Source organism: Felis catus, chromosome D1, assembly GCF_018350175.1.
Source record: "Felis catus isolate Fca126 chromosome D1, F.catus_Fca126_mat1.0, whole genome shotgun sequence".
NCBI classification, from domain to species: domain Eukaryota; kingdom Metazoa; phylum Chordata; class Mammalia; order Carnivora; family Felidae; genus Felis; species Felis catus.
Window position 1 is genome coordinate 100,491,017 of NC_058377.1, and position 17,886 is coordinate 100,508,902.

Genomic DNA, 17,886 nt, shown 5'->3' on the forward strand with positions numbered 1-17,886 from the left:
TAGTTAGATTCAAGCGTGTATACAAGCTTGTGTACCTTTAACAAGCTTGTTTGAGACTTAAAATGACCCTATGAAATTCTCATTATAAATTGAGGAACAAAGTGTTGAAGTGACTTATAAGAAGCGACCCCTAAAATATTCATGATGAAGAATATTTATTTTTCTTAAAATAGTCCATACAATCACACGTCACACCATGAATTAATTCTTTTATTTTTTTGTAGATCTACCACTTCCCACTCAGTCTTCTCCTCATTCGCGAAATCATGCGGCTGAATAATAATGTGACAGAGTTCATTCTCCTTGGGTTGACCCAGGATCCTGTTAGGAAGAAAATAGTGTTTGTCACTTTCTTGCTTTTCTATTTGGGGACATTGCTGGGTAACTTTCTGATCATTACTACTATCAAGACCAGCCGGGCCCTTGGGAGTCCAATGTACTTTTTCCTTTTCCACTTGTCCTTATCTGACACCTGTTTCTGTAGTTCCGTAGCCCCTAGAATGATTGTGGATGCCTTTTTTAAGAAGAGCACTATCTCTTTCAGTGAGTGCATGATACAGGTCTTCTCATTCCATTTCTTTGGCTGCCTGGAGATCTTCATTCTTATCCTCATGGCCGCTGACCGCTATGTGGCCATCTGTAAGCCCCTGCACTACACAACCATCATGAGTCAACGGGTCTGTGCTGTGCTGGTGGCTATGGCCTGGGTGGGGTCCTGTGTACATTCTTTAGCTCAGATTTTTCTGGCCTTGAGTTTACCCTTCTGTGGTCCCAATGTGATCGATCACTATTTTTGTGACTTGCAGCCATTGTTGAGACTCGCCTGTACAGACACTTACGTAATCAATCTACTCTTGGTGTCCAATAGCGGGGCCATTTGTACCCTGAGTTTTGTCATGCTGATGTGCTCCTATGTTAATATCTTGTATTCTCTGAGAAACCACAGTGCTGAAGGGAGGAGAAAAGCCCTCTCCACCTGTGTCTCCCACATCATTGTGGTCATCTTGTTCTTCGGTCCTTGCATATTTATATACACACGCCCTGCAACCACCTTCCCCATGGATAAGATGATAGCTGTATTTTATACACTTGGAACACCTTTGATCAATCCTCTGATTTACACGCTGAGGAATGCAGAAGTGAAAAACGCCATGAGGAAATTATGGAAGAAGAAGTTAATCTTAGGTGACAAAAGATGAATGGGATCTTCAAAATTTTCTTCATAGTCTGAATTTGCCTAGAAGTCTACAGAGAATGTTATCTTTTTATTGTGATGTTACCATAATCAGGAGGTATGAGAATTAATTCCTTCAGGAATGAAAATACACACTGGTTAGTGTTGAGTCAGTTTCATGGAGAGGAAGAGACAGCACCAGGTACAAACAACCGTGGAAAGACTCGTGCCTTAGATGTTCAGCTGTGCCTCTGCCTTCTTGACTGCCTAGTATCACTGTAATCTTGATATGGTGCTTTCCATGTCCTTCTTCATGTTGACTTCTGTTTATAGTTACGCTTTTATATGCTTATAACCACAGCCTGGAAGGTTTTTTCTGTTTCAATTGGCTCTCTTAATTAAACTGTTGAATCGCATAATTTCTGATCATAGACCTTAAACTTGTTTGTTCTTCATGACTAAGCAGAAAGGACCAGATTCAAATAATAATAAAATCTTTGTGTTTTAAGGGATAATCTATAATCTAGGGTAATCTCCCTTCTATTTTGGGGGGTTATACTTTGAATTCTTTTCCTATTTATCTAGATCCTTCTAGAACAGTGACAGAACACAGTGTGAATATTCACCCTTCTGAAGGAATCTTTTCACCTTAGGAAGGTTCTGATTGTTGGGGTTGTACTCAGATTATTATTCTTTTTGTAAAAACTTTTTGCTTCTAAAATTGCCCCTTCTGATTTATAGAAGCATTAAGTTTTTCTTGAGTCATACAAATTGTAATAATTCTTTATACTGCTAAGGTATTATGGTTGTACCATAGGTGTCCCAAATTAAGTAGGTATATTCATGTGGGCTAGAAGTAAAGTGTACAAGCAGTTGATGGTTGAAATAGGGAATCTGAATATAATAACTGATAAAGAAAGAATGTCATAACTCAGATGAGTCTCTTTAGGCTTTGAGACAGATATAGCTACATCACAGATATGAATTATTTTAGTGAGTTTTAATATAATCCAAAAATGATGGTAATTTAGAGGGACTGAGATTTTTGGGTGAAAACTGTATGCAGTAGAGAGGGATATTACCATCCGTCACTTTTGTCACCATCTGACAACATTGCACTATCGAAGTATATGATCACTAAGAATCTTTCCAATTTCAACCTGTTTTCTTATTTGTATTTTTATCCATATAGAAAATTTAACATGAGTATTATTGTTTATTTCAAACATATTTTTATTTATAAACTACTAAATTATGTTAAGATTACTGAATTTGTATTCAATTTGTTGCACCTGGAATGTTAGAACTACTTAGCTTGAGGGGTACCTGGCTGACTCAGTCAGTAGAACATGTGACTCTTGATATCTGACTTGTAAGTTTAAGCCCCATCCTGGGTGTGGAACCTAATTAAAATGAAAAAAAAAAAACAATAAAAAAAAGAACTTCTTGGCTTGAAAAAAAGTTATTTATTTCTCTGTGTGGGAATGGAATTCCCTCTGTGAATTCCACAATGAACACTAGTGGCGTATATACATCACTTTTATTTTTCAGATCCAGAGTTTATCCATCTCAAGCAGTTTATCATTGATCGCAGCTGCTGATTTTGCTCTTGGAAGGTTTACACATGAGTAGATTCTAGTTGGCAGAGTTTTAGTTAAAGTCCTGTTCTATTTCAAGGCAAGGAAAATATGAAAAAGGGTGTATGTTGGATCCAATTTAGGTGCCTCCCCAGAGACACTCTATCCAACATGTCTTCTGGACATGCTTCTAATATGGAGCTCCCGTGGCTACCATCACCACATCTCTTGCCAACAGAGTGTATGATCTAATTCCAATTCCGAATTTTGTAATAAAGATGGTGGAATTGCAAAGCTGACGGAGTGTGCAACCTCACCAGGATATTTTTTTAAGTCAGTGTTCTTATGGGGAAAGAGTGGGACTCTGATATCGAAAGTAGACACATTTGTGTGGGGAAAGAGTGAGAACTATGAAGGCATAGATTATCTTTCATCCTCTTGGTTGTCACAAGTAGCCCTGTCTCCCTCAAAAGAGGAGAAACGACACTCTTCTCTAGCCTAGACACCTTGTGATGATCTCATCTGTACAAGTTGTCAAAAAATGATATTTGGTTTCCTCTTGAGCTTCCTTTTATAGTCCTCATTGCTTCCAAACATCTAACCAGCTGCAAGTCACAGGGAAGTCCAAGCAGGAAAATCCAGTCTTGCTCTGGAAGGACATGTCATACATGAGGGCATTATAAGCTTCTATGGTCTCTATGTACACGTGTGACCTACGGGAGCACTTCATGATGGGGAAATGTTATCTAAGAGTGGTAAAGCAGAAGTCTGGAGTTGAGGTCTATCCTGATGGTTTTTTTTTTTTTTTCCTGCAGACCCACATCATTGGAGATGCCTCGTCAAATAACTATGTTGTTTTACTCATGGAATTTATTTGTTTGGTCTGTGGAAAAGAACTATAAGATATAGCTTCTAAAAGCATAAAAGACTTACCTTTTATCTATTTATGTTTTAAATCTTAGGTATTGGCATATCCTCAAAGTTTGCATTAGTCTTGGGTGTGCTAGTTGAGGGGTGAATACGATGGAAACTCAGTTCTTATTCAGGGGACCCTAATGTAAATTGCATGAAGAAATTAGATCCCAAGTTTCTGGGTGGAAAAGTATACCATTGGGAAGTCATCAGTGCGTCCATATTCAACTGGAGATAAACTAAGTCCAACTCAAAGGATTGCAGCTGGACATGGCAACTGAGGGTTGAGCATAGGGTATGTGTGTATGTATGTGTGTGTGATTTTTATGTTTGTGCTTTTAGCATTCTTAGAAGCATCTTTATTACAAGTGCTCTTAAGCACCTCTCCACATGCGTTGCAGAATGGTATAACTTCCCTTCAGTGATAATACACTGTTCTCGATGCAGCTTGCCACCTAATATTGCACTGTACGTTAACTAAAATTTTACATACAATCTATCCACTGTACTTCTGGGCATTTATCTCAGAGAAATGAAAACCTATGTGACACAAAAACTTGTACACAGCTGTTCATAGCGACTCAAAAGTGTGGTTTGTGATAACCGAACGGCAAAACAAGCATAATGTGTCCTACAAGAAGAAGTTATGTTGGAGTCTTCATCCCCAGTACCTCAGAGTGTTACCTTAGTTCGAAGTAGTGTAAGTGCCTGACAATTGGCTTTTTTGATTATGATGATATTAAGCTTTGATTGCTGAGACATCCATTTCGAAGACATCCCATCTGAAATGAACACAATGCCCACCAACTACACAACGAGGTGGAGAGCCAGGCTGCCTGGCCCGTGAACTCCTCCTTTGGAAAGCCCTGTGTGGCTTATAACCGACCATTTGAGTGGCCCTGTGTTTTCCTTCCCATACTTTAATCCCACTCTTATGTTTTATTTATTTTTAGAGAGGAGGAGGGGGCAAAGGCAGAGGGAAAGAGAAAAGCTCAAGCAGGTTCCGTGCTCAGTGCAGAGCCTATAACACTGGGCTCTACCCACAATCCTGGGATCGTGACCTGAGCAGAAATCGAGAGTTGGACACTCAATTGACTGAGCCAACCAGGCCACCTTTTTAAATTTAATTAATTAATTAAAAAAAAATTTCCACTCATGTTTTAAATTCACCAGTAGTGCACCTCCAAACCCTGGGTACTCCACTCTTGACCCCAGTAAAGGCAGAACCTCAGACTAGCGAGCTCTTTCTGCCTCTCTCTCTGTCTCTGTACCTGTAACCAAACTGTGTGGCCCCAGGTGTTGCAGGATTTTTTATCTCGGTACCCAGGATTCGTTGTCTTGCTGCTTCGGAGAATGAAAATGAGCAGCAGGCAAAAGTTTATTAGAGTATAAGATGAGAAAGGAAGAATAGTATGAACACTCTCTTTGCAGAGAGGGACATCTGAAAGTCAATGCTTGCGACTATAGGCAAGGGTCTTTGTTTTACAACTTTTCAGTCCCCCTCTCCCCCGCCCAGACCCCTGCTTCATTCTCCTTTGTTTCCTCTCAGGTCCTGCCCCTATTGTCTAGGTAACTCTAAATGTCTCGTTATCCCATTTTGATTGGCTCGTTTCCATTGTACAAGGGGTGGTCTAGGGCCATATCATTCCTTGTGGGTCTTACATTTTATTGTCTACTACTCATTTTTAGTTAGGTCTTTTGTCAAACTCCTGAGGGAAACCTGAGTGGGAGTTGGTGGTGTCTTACATTTTATTTTTTTTTAAAAATTTTTTTTTCAACGTTTTTTATTTATTTTTGGGACAGAGAGAGACAGAGCATGAACGGGGGAGGGACAGAGAGAGAGGGAGACACAGAATCGGAAACAGGCTCCAGGCTTCGAGCCATCAGCCCAGAGCCCGACGCGGGGCTCGAACTCACGGACCGCGAGATCGTGACCTGGCTGAAGTCGGACGCTTAACCGACTGCGCCACCCAGGCGCCCCAATGGTGTCTTACATTTTAAAGAGGAACCTTGTGCTCAAGGGAGTTGGCTGTGGCCAGAGGCTCCCAGCATTGTTCCCAAATATGTATTTTTCCCCACCCAGGGACCTCAAGTCCTACCCTTTCCCTCTCTGCCTATTTTGTCCTCTCTTTTCACCATCATGCAGGTATGTGATGTACCCTCTGTGACTTGTGAGCAATAGACCTTGTCTTGTCAAGGTCCCCTCGTTATTGTTGCAAGTGAGAAGAGTAGGACACCTGAAAAAGTACACAGGCTTTTATTTGAGGTCTCAGAATTGCAGTTTGGGGAGTACAGATTTTGGTGGAACCAGGAAAAGTGGGGGAGGGGGGAAGCAAGAGGTTTTTATGAGAAAGAAGGAGGGACTAATCACATGATTTAGATAAAAAAAAAACAGGAGGGAAAAAATGATGCTGAGGTGGAACAGCTTTTGATTACTATCTAATTGATGATTCTACTGATGGTGTCAAACAAAACTATTCCCGCCATGCTGTAGTTAATTTTCCTGTTCTCATAAACTTCTTGCCAACAGTTTTATAGTCTGAGTGACAGTTGTTTTGTTGGATTTTACGAGCAATTACATGTAAGACAATGACTGCGATGGCCCAGTTCAAGAGTTAATTAGTTAGAAAGGAAAATGGAACTTCAAAATGGAGTCTCTGGTGTCCAGAAATTTCCTAGCTTGCAGTCAGGGCGGGAGTGGGGGTGGGGGGTGACTCTCAGTTTCCAGAGGTCTCTGCATGTGCTCCCTCTGTCTTCAAAGCCAGGAATGGTGCATTTTTTTCCGACTGCACTTTGAATCTTTTTAACTTATTCTTCCGTTGCCAGTCAGGAAAAATTCTCTGTTTGTAAAGAACTTGAGGGATTAGATAAGATCCAAACATATAACTAAAAGTCAACTTATCAATAACCTTAATTACATTTTTGAAATCCCTTTTGACATGTAATTCAACATTTAACATTCAATCTGTGCCGTATCACCACATTTATAATCCCAGGGGATAGGGCAGGAGATCCTGAGGGGCATTTTGGAATTATGTCTGTCACAGTGGTGAAGGAGTTTTGAAAAAATTACAGCTTTAACCCAAGAGTCAGAGAATGTATAACTCAATATCTCCAAGCTGGGGATGGTGTTCCCATATCTATTAAATATGCCACCTTTACACCCTCCTCCAAATGTTATCCCTGAGAAAAATATGACATTTTCTTAGGTGTGGAATAGTCTTGGAGAAAATATAAGTAACATTTTATATCAACTTAATCATTGAATCCCACTAAGTATATGATCTTCATCAAATATCTTACACAGTCAATTCAGCTATAGCAAGCTGGCTACATGCATGAACATGTCAACACCATGGACGAGTGCTGGAAGCGGGAACTGAAATTTCATTATCACAGAGTTTTGCTCATTGAGCTATTTGTCTTGTTTCATCCTTAAATGTCAATGCCTTCACTCTAAAGATTGTGATCTGAATGCTTTGTCCCGTAGATATTTCCAAGTTTCTTCAGAAATTGCATCAGAAAGTTTCTCATAATAATAATAATGAATAAATAAATGATTATAATAATAACAGTGAATACATGTTACTTAGGTATGGTAAAATAATTGTACTTATAGGTGAAGAACCTAAATTCCAGCGAGATAAGTGTCTTACCCAAAATCATAGCCGGTCAAAGACACACCTGGGATTCAAATTCAGACCCTCAGACTTCAATGTCTGAAATGGTAAACATGAAATCATCCCAGACATCTGATAAATGCATCTCACATAAAGTGGGCTCTTCTTCTAAATACTTAAGATGCATACCTGACTAGGGACACCTGGGTGGCTCAGTTGGTTGAGCATCCGACTTCGGCTCAGGTCATGATCTCGCAGAGTTCAAGCCCCACATTCGGCTCTGTGCTGATGGCTCAGAACCTATAGCCTACTTCGGATCCTGTGTCTCCCTCTATCTCTGCCCCTCCCCCACTCATGCGTTGTCTCTCTCTCTCTCAAAAATAAAAATTAAAACAAAATTTGCAAAAAAGATGCATATATGATTGGGTTTTGACATTGTTACTACGGTGCATCCTTCAGCCATCTTCCTGTTACCATTTCCATGCACAAATGCATGTGCACACGCATGTGGACACATAAGGATAACGGTTCCTCCTTGCAATGTTTCTATCAAAAGCACAACAATTAAATTGTTTAGGTAGTGAAACACAATTATAAGTGTAGTTCAATAAATTAACAACAAATCCTTGAAATTTTGTTACTTTGCCATCATCAAATAATCAAACATTATATAGATATAAACATTATCTTATTTATTTTGTTGGTGAAATTGAGGCTCCACGATGAGTGGACTGTACTAGTTGGGGAAACAAAGTATGACTCCTAACTACACAATTGAAAATGTTAAGTGTAGGGGCGCCTGGGTGGCGCAGTCGGTTAAGCCTCCGACTTCAGCCAGGTCACGATCTCGCGGTCCGTGAGTTCGAGCCCCGCGTCAGGCTCCGGGCTGATGGCTCGGAGCCTGGAGCCTCTTTCCGATTCTGTCTCTCTCTCTCTCTCTCTCTCTCTGCCCCTCCCCCGTTCATGCTGTGTCTCTCTCTGTCCCAAAAATAAATAAAAAACGTTGAAAAAAAATTAAAAAAAAATGTAAGTGTAATTTTGAACTTTGCAGGATATTATTTTATTATTTTAATAAAAATCGAGAAATATTAAATAAGTACTTGGTCTGTGTAAAGTGTGGTAGTACTGTTCACGGCCATTGTAGGGTTAGTAAAACATCTTAGCCAAGGTCAAATTCTACTATGCTAGTTACTAGCTGCCTAGCCTTTTCAATGATCTCTTGTGGCTTTGTGGAAACATTAATAATATCATCCCGTAGGGTCATTACGTGCATTAAATTTTAAAAATCCCTTTTAGCCCTTAGCACAATTACTAGCATATTGTAATGACTGTTATCAATTATTGCTATTACACTTCATCATTAAAATTTAAATTATTAAGTACAATATGGGAAAGAATAGACTCTATTTTCATTGAGTTAATAGTCTGTTGAAAAGATGAGAGAAGAACACCAATATTTAAAGGATAGGCACAAAACCCCAAAACAAAATAAAAAAACCTCAGACTACCCATGAAAAGGGAATCAAATGATCTCGTGAAATGAGGTATTGGGAGTCTTATGGGATGACTTGGGGGATGGAATTAGATGGAGGAAAGGTGATACAATGAGGATAAGTTTTGTGGGAATGGGGACATTTATGCTTGACTGTAATCATTTTAAGGGAACGCTGACTACCTTCAGTATTGATTTTTATTTATTTTTAATTTTTTTAATGAAATTTATTGTCAAATTGGTTTCCATACAACACCCAGTGCTCATCCCAACAGGTGCCCTCAGTGTCCATCACCCACTTTCCCCTCCCTCCCACCCCCCATCAACCCTCAGTTTATTCTCAGGTTTTAAGAGTCTCTCATGGTTTGCCTCCTTCCCTCTCTGTAACTGTTTTTTCCCCTTCCCCTCCCCCATGGTCTTGTGTTAAGTTTCTCAGGATCCACATAAGAGTGAAAACATATGGTATCTGTCTTTCTCTGTATGACTTATTTCACTTAGCATCACACTCTCCAGTTCCATCCACGTTGCTACAAAAGGCCATATTTCATTCTTTCTCATTGTCAAGTAGTATTCCATTGTGTACATAAACCACAATTTCTTTATCCTTTCAGTATTAATAAATAATTGGCCTTCGTAAAAGAAACAGTGGAAGACCCTCAATAACTATAATGAATGCATTAGGGTTTATTCCTTGCATAGAAATAATAAGGCTACTCTAAAAACTTTTAGGTCACCCACCATAAAAGCTACGTTTGATGTTTAGCGTCATATATTTGAGGAAATCTAGAAGACATCTATTATAGAAAGCACCTTGGAAAAGCCAAAGCAATAGCAGATTAAAATCACCAGAGTTTATTTTTAGCAGTCTTGTCCAAGAATTCCCATAAGGATTGCCATCAACACTGCACCGACGTCCCTCCAGTGCCTTTAAATACTCTTCCTGATTCTTCCCCTGCAACTTCTCCAAGAGTCTCCAAGCCCAGTGCATCTAGGGAAGTAGACCTTGCTGCTCATTACTGCATGGAAGGGCAAAACGACAAGACAGAAAGGCCCAGATGCATTCGGAATTGTCCTTCCAGTTTTGGGATATAATTCTCATTCTTGTTCTGACATACAGTTAGTTTTTAAGATGTATATTCATTTTATTTTTAATTTTTTTAACATTTATTTATTACTGAGAGAAAGAGAGAGAGAGACAGAGCATGAGCAGGGGAGGTACAGAGAGAGGGGGACACACAGAATCTGAAACAAGCTCCAGGCTCTGAGTTGACAGCACAGAGTCCGTCGCGGGGCTCGAATTCACGAATCCTGAGATCACGACCTGAGCCGAAGTCCAGCGCTTAACCGATAGAGCCACCCAGCCATCCCTAAGATGTATTTTTATTTTAAATGTAATTTGAAAACTACCTACAAAGCATGAGATTTTTTTCTCATTGCTTTTTTTGTTCCTGAGATCTACTTATTCTTTGGATTTAGAAGAGATTTTTTTTTTTCATCTGCTGTCATGAGTTCAAGAAGACAAGGATATATCCCTTTAAATATTAATTGGAATTGGCTGATACTAAATATGTGAGTTCTCTTTTTGTCTGTTTCCATCTTTTCTTTTTTCTTCCCTTTTCTGTTTTTGCATGCCTGAGCCTCTGTCATTTCTCTGAACAGCTCTAGGATCATCTATACTAATCTGCTTGTTTTCTAAAGTAGTTATAATTTTTTTTTTGCATGAATAGTATTCTAAAATATCTTCCTGGTAAGGATTTATTTTATAACCTTTTAGGCTCCTACTTTATGTAACAATTTTTCATTTTAATAGTTTACAAAACAATTTTAAAAGGTCTGTTCTAACAGAAAATGAAAACTAGGAAGGCTATTTTGAAATCTTGGTTTCAAACTTGAAACTGTTAAGCTGCCAGGTCAGGGGGATAAGAGAAATGGTGGAATGCTGTGTGCTCTACTTTGGATAGAAAAGCAATGATAAAAAAAAAAAAAACATAAAAGTTTGGAAAAAATCAAATAATTGGATTAAAGAAAGAGAATAAAGAAAATGATGGAAAATTAATGGATAATTTTGATAAACTGGTAAATGAGCTAGTAAAGCACTAAAGAATTAGTTCTTTGCAGCTGGAAGAATCCATGAAAATTACTATTCCTTATTTTCATAAGAGGAAATACATACCCAAAGAATTTGAGGAACTTGTTCCGAAATCACATAAGCAGGGAGTGGCAGATCAGGACAAGAACCTCCAGTTTTTGCCCTACTGTGCCACAGGTCTGTAATACTGAGCAATAATCCCTGATATTTGAAATGAATAGGGGTGGTATGGAAGAAAATTTCAGTGATCACACTTAGGGAAGTTCCAATTATTAAACTGATGAATGTTTCTGTAACAAAGACAGATCATACATATGTTATTAAAATTAAAAAGAAATTAACATTTATTCATTTTTGAGAGTGAGAGAGACAGAGCATGAGCAGGGGAGGTTAAGAGAGAGAAGGAGACACAGAATCTGAAGCAGGCTCCAGGCTCTGAGCTGTCAGCACAGAGCCCGAGGCGGGGCTCGAACCCACAAACCAGCGAGATCATGACCTGAGCCGAAGTCAGATGCTCAACTGACTGAGCCACCCAGGTGACCCTAGTATTAAAATTAAAAAAAAACATGCAGAAAAGTACTAAATGACCTAAGTAAAATAGAGGGATAAAAGAATTATTTTCTTGAAGTGTTTGATTCACTTATTTTAAATAATAAGAGATTATCTTTTGTAGGATATTGTAGGATATTGGACGTCTTCATGAATACATTTTTACTTTGATATTGTAGGATATTGGACGTCTTCATGAATAAATTTTTACTTTGATTTCCGTTCTCCTATCTGTGAAATGGGAAATCTTATTAAGCTACTCCAAGTCTTGGTCATTCGTTTGGGATTTTCAGTAACGGTTAGTTGTCAAAACTTCTGTAGAAATCTATATTCAGTGGCATATTAAACTCATTGAGGAAAAATTATTCCCAGAGCTCCCCTTGTCTTATGAATGGTGAAGCATTTATAGAATATTAGTCCTTTTAAAATTAATAATAAGTTAATATGTAGTTAATTCTTACAATATTAGATGCACATATCTGTACCTAAAGGTTTTATATGACTTTATTATTTCAATTCTCCCCAAAATCTAATGTGGTGGGTACTATTATTATCATTGTTTTACAGATGAAGAAAACAAGGCTCAGTGGGTGTGTAACATGCCTGAGACCATTTAGGTTTAGTGGACCGTATGTGGGAACGCATTCAGCCTAATTCAAGCACTTTCTCCCTCTATAAGCTGTCTCGCTTGCAAATACAATTGCCAATTTTATTTTAGGAACTAGCCAGTCAGTCTTGTATCCTAAGAAATATTTTCTGTGAGACTAAGGACACCAAGATGATCCTGGCAGTCAAGGGTTGAGTGTTTTTTTATTCCCCTTTTTAGAGGTTGGGGGTAAGGTGGAGTGAACATCAGTGTCCTGACTGTCCTTTTTAGGATGTTGTCTGGTGTAGATTTTCTTAATGAACTTGTTGCACCAGAGGCGAAGATTTCAGGTAAGCAGAGAATTTAAATATTGTGGCATTTCTATTGAGTACACACATATTGAAGGCTGTTAACCTTTTGTGCGGTAAATCCTGATTATTTGGAAATCTCTCTTGCAGACTTATTGTCTCCTTTTGTTAAAACCAAAATAAAATCTGGTGTTCGTGCAACAAAACAAGGAGCCATGAGAAAAGAGCAAACTATGAACTTGAATCTTCAACGGTAACAGCGATAGTTAGCAAATGGTCTTGAAATGTCTTTAAATTTTATCAGGATTGTAACAGTATAAGTAGATGTTCTAATGCTGAGATAAAGACAAAATCCAGATATAGGTGTAAAGGAGATGCAGATATTAGTGTGAATGTAGGTGCAGTTGTAGATGTGTTTCCTGTTTCCTTATATCAAATATCTCCTCATGGAGGAGTATGGAAGTTGGGTACCTATGTATTCATCTAGTTATATTTACATTTTTTATGACCATTAATGCGTAAAATGCTTGAGGAGGAGTGTTTATGTCTACACTTGCTAAAGTCATTGAGGAAACAATGCAGTAATAAGTGATGAGTCATAAATTTACTGAATTCTGGTAAAGGTTTCATTTTTGTTTAATTTCATTCATTATGTATTGTGTTCTTCTTAAACCATATTATACAATGATGAGTTTTTTTTAAATATTTATTTATTTTTTTTAGGGATTGTGCAAGTTGGGGAGGGGCAGACAGAGGGGGGCAGAGGTTCTGAAGCAGGCTCTGCACTGCCCGGATGACATCAGGGAGCCTGATGAACCGGGAGATCATGACCTGAGCTGAAGTCAGACGCTCAACCAACTGAGCCACCAAGGTGCCCATAAAATGATGAGTTTTAAAATTAACTTAAATTACAGAAGTAATAATGAAATATCATCTCGTTAATAAAGAAATTAAAACATTATATAATACTGAAATCCACTTTGGCCATCACCCCCTTATTTCTGAAAAGTAAATCTTTCCTTCCACACTTTTTCCTATTAATTTATAAGCACTCCCCCTCCTCCCCCCTCCTCCTCCTCCCCCCTCCTCCTCCTTCCCCTCTTCTTTGCCCCCTCCTCCTCCTCCTCCTTCTTCTTAACATGCATGTTATCATAGTGTGATTATTTTTGTGCACCTGATTATGTTTTCCACTCAAAAATATATCTTAGTGATTTGTATCATGGTAGATGTCTCCTAGGGATCAAAATTTAAGCTTGTCTAGTTCTCCATAACAAGAAGATACCACCCCTTATTTCCATTCTATTACCAGGTTTTAGATCACATCTATTTTCCAAATTTAAATGTCTGCGAAGAATGCCCTTTTCTATGCTTTCTGGGGTAGTTTTGCTGGGTCCTTCATCAAAATTTTACATGGACAGCCTTTTGAATTTTATCTTTTATGAAGTTGATGAGTGGGAATATAGTATCTCATTCTTGCTTAATCTGTATTTTCCTGATTCTAATGAGGTTGAATATTTTTATATACACTTTTGGCCAGCAGTAATTTCCTTTCTGTGTACTGCCTTGTCAAACATTTTGCTCTTTTAGAGAAAAATAGAGAAAATTGGCCTACTTATCTTTATATGATTGATTCGCAAAATTTATAAATATTTACTCCCATTGGCCACTTTTAAAAATATTTGGTTTATAGGAAGTTTTGTCATATAGAAATTTTAAATAGATTTTATTTTTTAAATAAATTTTCTTTTTGTGCTTTGCTTAAAAACTGTTACTACATAAGCTATAAACCCATTATAATTATTTCTCAAATATTTTTCCTAGTTTTGTTTGATACATTTGTATCTTTCAACCACATGAATTACAGTTTTTTGTGCCTTGTGAGATATATATTTTTTTTTCAGAGGGAGAGTCAACGTCCTAACATCAGTTACTAAAATTCACATCATTTTGAATTCTCTGGAGTTCATATCAATTTGAAATTTCAACTTAAATATAGATTAAATTCCAGTATATATGTGTTTATTTATTGACCGTCTTCAAGTCCAGCAATATGTCTCTACCCACAACTTTTTAATTGCCATAGTTTTATAATATACTTCAATTCTGAAAAGTATGTCTGTTCTTTTTGCTCTTTTTAAAAAAATTAACGTACTTACTCTGGATGTTAACTCTTTCTGAATTTTGAAATCAGTTTTTCATGAAAAATTTTGTCAGAATTTTTGTTCCCCTTATTGAGTGTATTGATTAATTTGGGAAGAATTGACATCTTTCCTATATTGATCTTCCCTAACCATAAACATGGTATAATCTTTTAACTTGTTTCAATCCTTTTATATCTTTTAATACCATTATGTACTCAATAAGGAAATTCTCTACTTAAAAATCTTTTTTCATGCTTATTATTTACTTTTGAGAGACAGAGTGTGAGCCGAGGAGGGGCAGAGAGAGAGGGAGACACAGAATCCGAAGCAGAGGCTCCAGGCTCTGAGCTGTCAGCACAGAGCCACACGTGGGGCTCGAACCCACTAACAGCGAGATCATGACCTGAGCCAAAATCGGAAGCTTAACCGACTGAGTCACTCAGGCACCCCAGAAATTCTTTTTTTTTCAAGAAAGAATAGATAGCTTACAGATAAAATACTCGTTCACCGCTTGTTTTAAACCAATCACACCATAGCCCAGAAACACACGGTTTTGCTTGTGTGGTGGTGATATTTCCAGATATTTTTACAAGAAATTGGACCATAGGGTGTTAATTTGGGGTTCATGAGTGGAATTCAATCCGAAAGTCCACAAACTCCCTAAAATCCTATTACAAATCTCTTTGTGGGGTGTTTGTGTGGCTCAGTCAATTAAAAATCTGACTATTTCAGTTCAGGTCATGACCTCCTGGTTGTGAGATCAAGCTTTGCATCAAGCTCCATGCTCGGCATGGAACCTGCCTTGGATTTTTTGTCTCCTTTTCCCTCTTCTCCCCCTCCTCAAGAAAAAAAAATCTCTTTTTATGTCAAATGTACATTTTTCTAAAGAAATCTCGTAAGAACTCACAGAAAGTAAAAGGCATTGCTCCATGACCATTATAACCCTTCATAAACAGGCTGACACCTTTTATCAGTGTGGAGGTGGAGGTTTTGTAAAAGTGAGCACTGAGTGTAGCAGTTTTGTGATACATTTTAGATAAAGTTGCCAAAAGGAAGTAAGAGTTAGCATAACACTTTGCACCAGAGCAACATGTCCTTTTTAACTAACATATTTCAGGACTGGGGCCTGTGAGCCTGTGAAGGAAAGAAAGCGGTTCAATTCAAAGAGATACAAAGTAGTAGAACAGATCTAGTGAAAAAGGATCTCTGGATGCAATTTGCCCCTCCAAGGCAACTGTCCTACTGGGAAGCCCCAGAAAGCGTGAAACAGTGAAACAAAAACAGTGAGAACTTCTGGGTTAGACTGGAGAGTAAACTGGGAAATGAGGTCAATTTCAGGAAGCCAGAAATATACCAGAACCTCATGCAATGGAGCAATCCTTTTCCCCAAAGATCTCATCGTGGCTCTTTCCCTCCCTCCATTTTTACAAAAGTTCATGGAAAGGTTCTAAAGGCACTTTCTGAAATTGTCACCTAGAGGTCTGATATTTAAAATTATGAGCTCATCGATGTCTAACGATGTTACTGAACTTTAAGCATTTAGCACACAGTTAGTCACCGGGAAGGGCTGAGAATGATAGGACCACCCTTGAAGAACAGATAATCTCAGTGCCGTTTTTATACACCGGAGATTCAAAAATCACTCTTGAAAATATATGCAGAAATTGCATCTCAAAATTTGACCTAAAAACGAACATTCATCTTGTCCTCATTCATCTTGTTGCTCATAGTAAGTGTGAAACTTTGGGAATTATTATAATTTCAATTAGTTATCTGTGCTATTATTGTTAGTATATGTCTACTCTAATGAACTGTATCCACTTATGGATAGAGATTGCATGTACTTTATACACTGCTCGACCCTTAGCACTAATTAGAGTGTATCATCATAAATAATCTGTACATATTTATTGAATAAATGGATGACTTTTAAAATAAACCAGTAATTTTAAAAAGTTGGATGTTTCAAGTATGTTAACTTTCCCCTCTAAATGATAAAACCCACAGGAGCAATGGGACATGAAAACATCACAGAATTTATCCTCCTGGGACTTTTCAGTGATGAGGATGCAAAGATTGCCTGCTTTGTGCTGTTCTCGCTTTGCTATATTGCAATTCTCTCCGGAAACCTGCTCGTTCTTCTCACCATCAGGGGCAGCCGCCTCAGTGAACAGCCCATGTACTTTTTCCTGAGCTACCTGTCTTTCATGGATGTCTGCTTCACCTCCACAGTGGCCCCCAAACTGATCACAGATCTGCTGGCCCGGCGGAAGACTATCTCTTACAACAGCTGCATGGCCCAGATGTTTTATGCCCACTTCTTTGGTGCCACTGAGATCTTCATCTTGGTGGCCATGGCCTATGACCGTTATGCAGCCATCTGCAGACCCCTTCACTATATGGTCATCATGAGCAGACCGGTGTGCTATATCATTGTGATGGCCTCGATTATCGGAGCATTCATCCATTCAATCCTCCACGTATTGATTATTGTCGAACTTCCCTTCTGTGGCCCCAATCGGATAGACCACTATTTCTGTGATGTTTTCCCTTTGCTGAAGCTGGCTTGCATGGACACTAGCCTGTTGGTTATTGCGATCATTACCACCACAGGAGTGATGTCCATTTTGACCTTTGTTGCCTTGGTAATTTCTTACCTCATCATCCTGTCCACCCTGAGGACCCGCTCATCCCAGGGCCGCCGCAAAGCCCTCTCTACCTGCAGCTCTCACGTCACTGTCGTGTTCCTGTTCTTCCTGCCCCTCATCTTCACGTATGTCCCCGTGGCTGATTCTGTCAGTAACGACAAGGTTTTTGCCCTGTTTTACACCATGATTGCTCCCATGTTCAACCCTCTCATCTACACGCTGAGAAACACAGACATGAAGAACGCCATGAGGAAAGTGTGGTGTTGGCGCAAACGGACTGAAGGGAAATGAAGTCTCTGGTGTTCAAACCCTTTCCTGGATCTTTCTATCTACAGAATCCTCGTGTCAACAAATACAACAGGTGCAGTGAGGTGCTGTGCTGTCCTCCAATGTTGCAAGACTTGGGGCACCTGGGTGCCTCAGTCAGTGGAGTATCCGACTCCAGCTCAGGTCATGATCTCACACTTTGTGAGTTTGAGCCCCGAAGCCTCTGTGCCACCCCCCCCCACCCCCGGCCTCTTCACAGCTTTCTCTCTCTTTTGCAAAAATAGATAAACTTAAAAAAAATGTTGCAAGACTTGAAGAGAGAAGGCCCCTGAGCCACCCTCTTTCTCTTACTTTCTTTTTCCGAGCTTGTATAAGGGGAATGGATCCCATGACCTCCAAGTCCCTTCTAGCTTTGACATTCTGGAACTTATGTCTGGCATTCTGGAACGTTATAGGTCTGTCCTTCATGGTCCCAGTCATTGTGGGCATTATAGTAGTTTTTTTAGGGCACACTGTAAGGTCT

General features: G+C 38.9%; 2 protein-coding genes and 1 non-coding gene across 3 annotated transcripts; all 3 read left to right on the top strand.

Annotated features, from left to right (window-relative positions):
- Positions 1-266: 266 nt before the first annotated feature.
- Positions 267-1,199, top strand: LOC101100916 (olfactory receptor 4C16-like). The gene has a single exon (XM_003993265.2). It carries the CDS (start codon positions 267-269, stop codon positions 1,197-1,199), a length of 933 nt encoding a protein of 310 aa, XP_003993314.2.
- Positions 1,200-3,524: 2,325 nt separating this feature from the next.
- LOC123380695 lies at positions 3,525-3,660 on the top strand. Its single transcript, XR_006586778.1, has one exon. It is a non-coding gene; the product is annotated as a small nucleolar RNA SNORA18 (small nucleolar RNA).
- A 12,800-nt stretch (positions 3,661-16,460) lies between these two features.
- On the top strand, positions 16,461-17,457 carry LOC101092397 (olfactory receptor 4P4-like). Its single transcript, XM_023239014.2, has one exon. The coding sequence runs from the start codon at positions 16,461-16,463 to the stop codon at positions 17,385-17,387; it is 927 nt and encodes a 308-aa protein (XP_023094782.2). The 3' UTR covers positions 17,388-17,457.
- The last annotated feature ends 429 nt before the right edge of the window (positions 17,458-17,886 follow it).

What these genes read in the sequence shown, in the direction of transcription:
- LOC101100916 (XM_003993265.2), top strand. Translation starts at nt 267, where the DNA reads ATGCGGCTGAATAATAATGTGACAGAGTTCATTCTCCTTGGGTTGACC.
- LOC101092397 (XM_023239014.2), top strand. Translation starts at nt 16,461, where the DNA reads ATGGGACATGAAAACATCACAGAATTTATCCTCCTGGGACTTTTCAGT.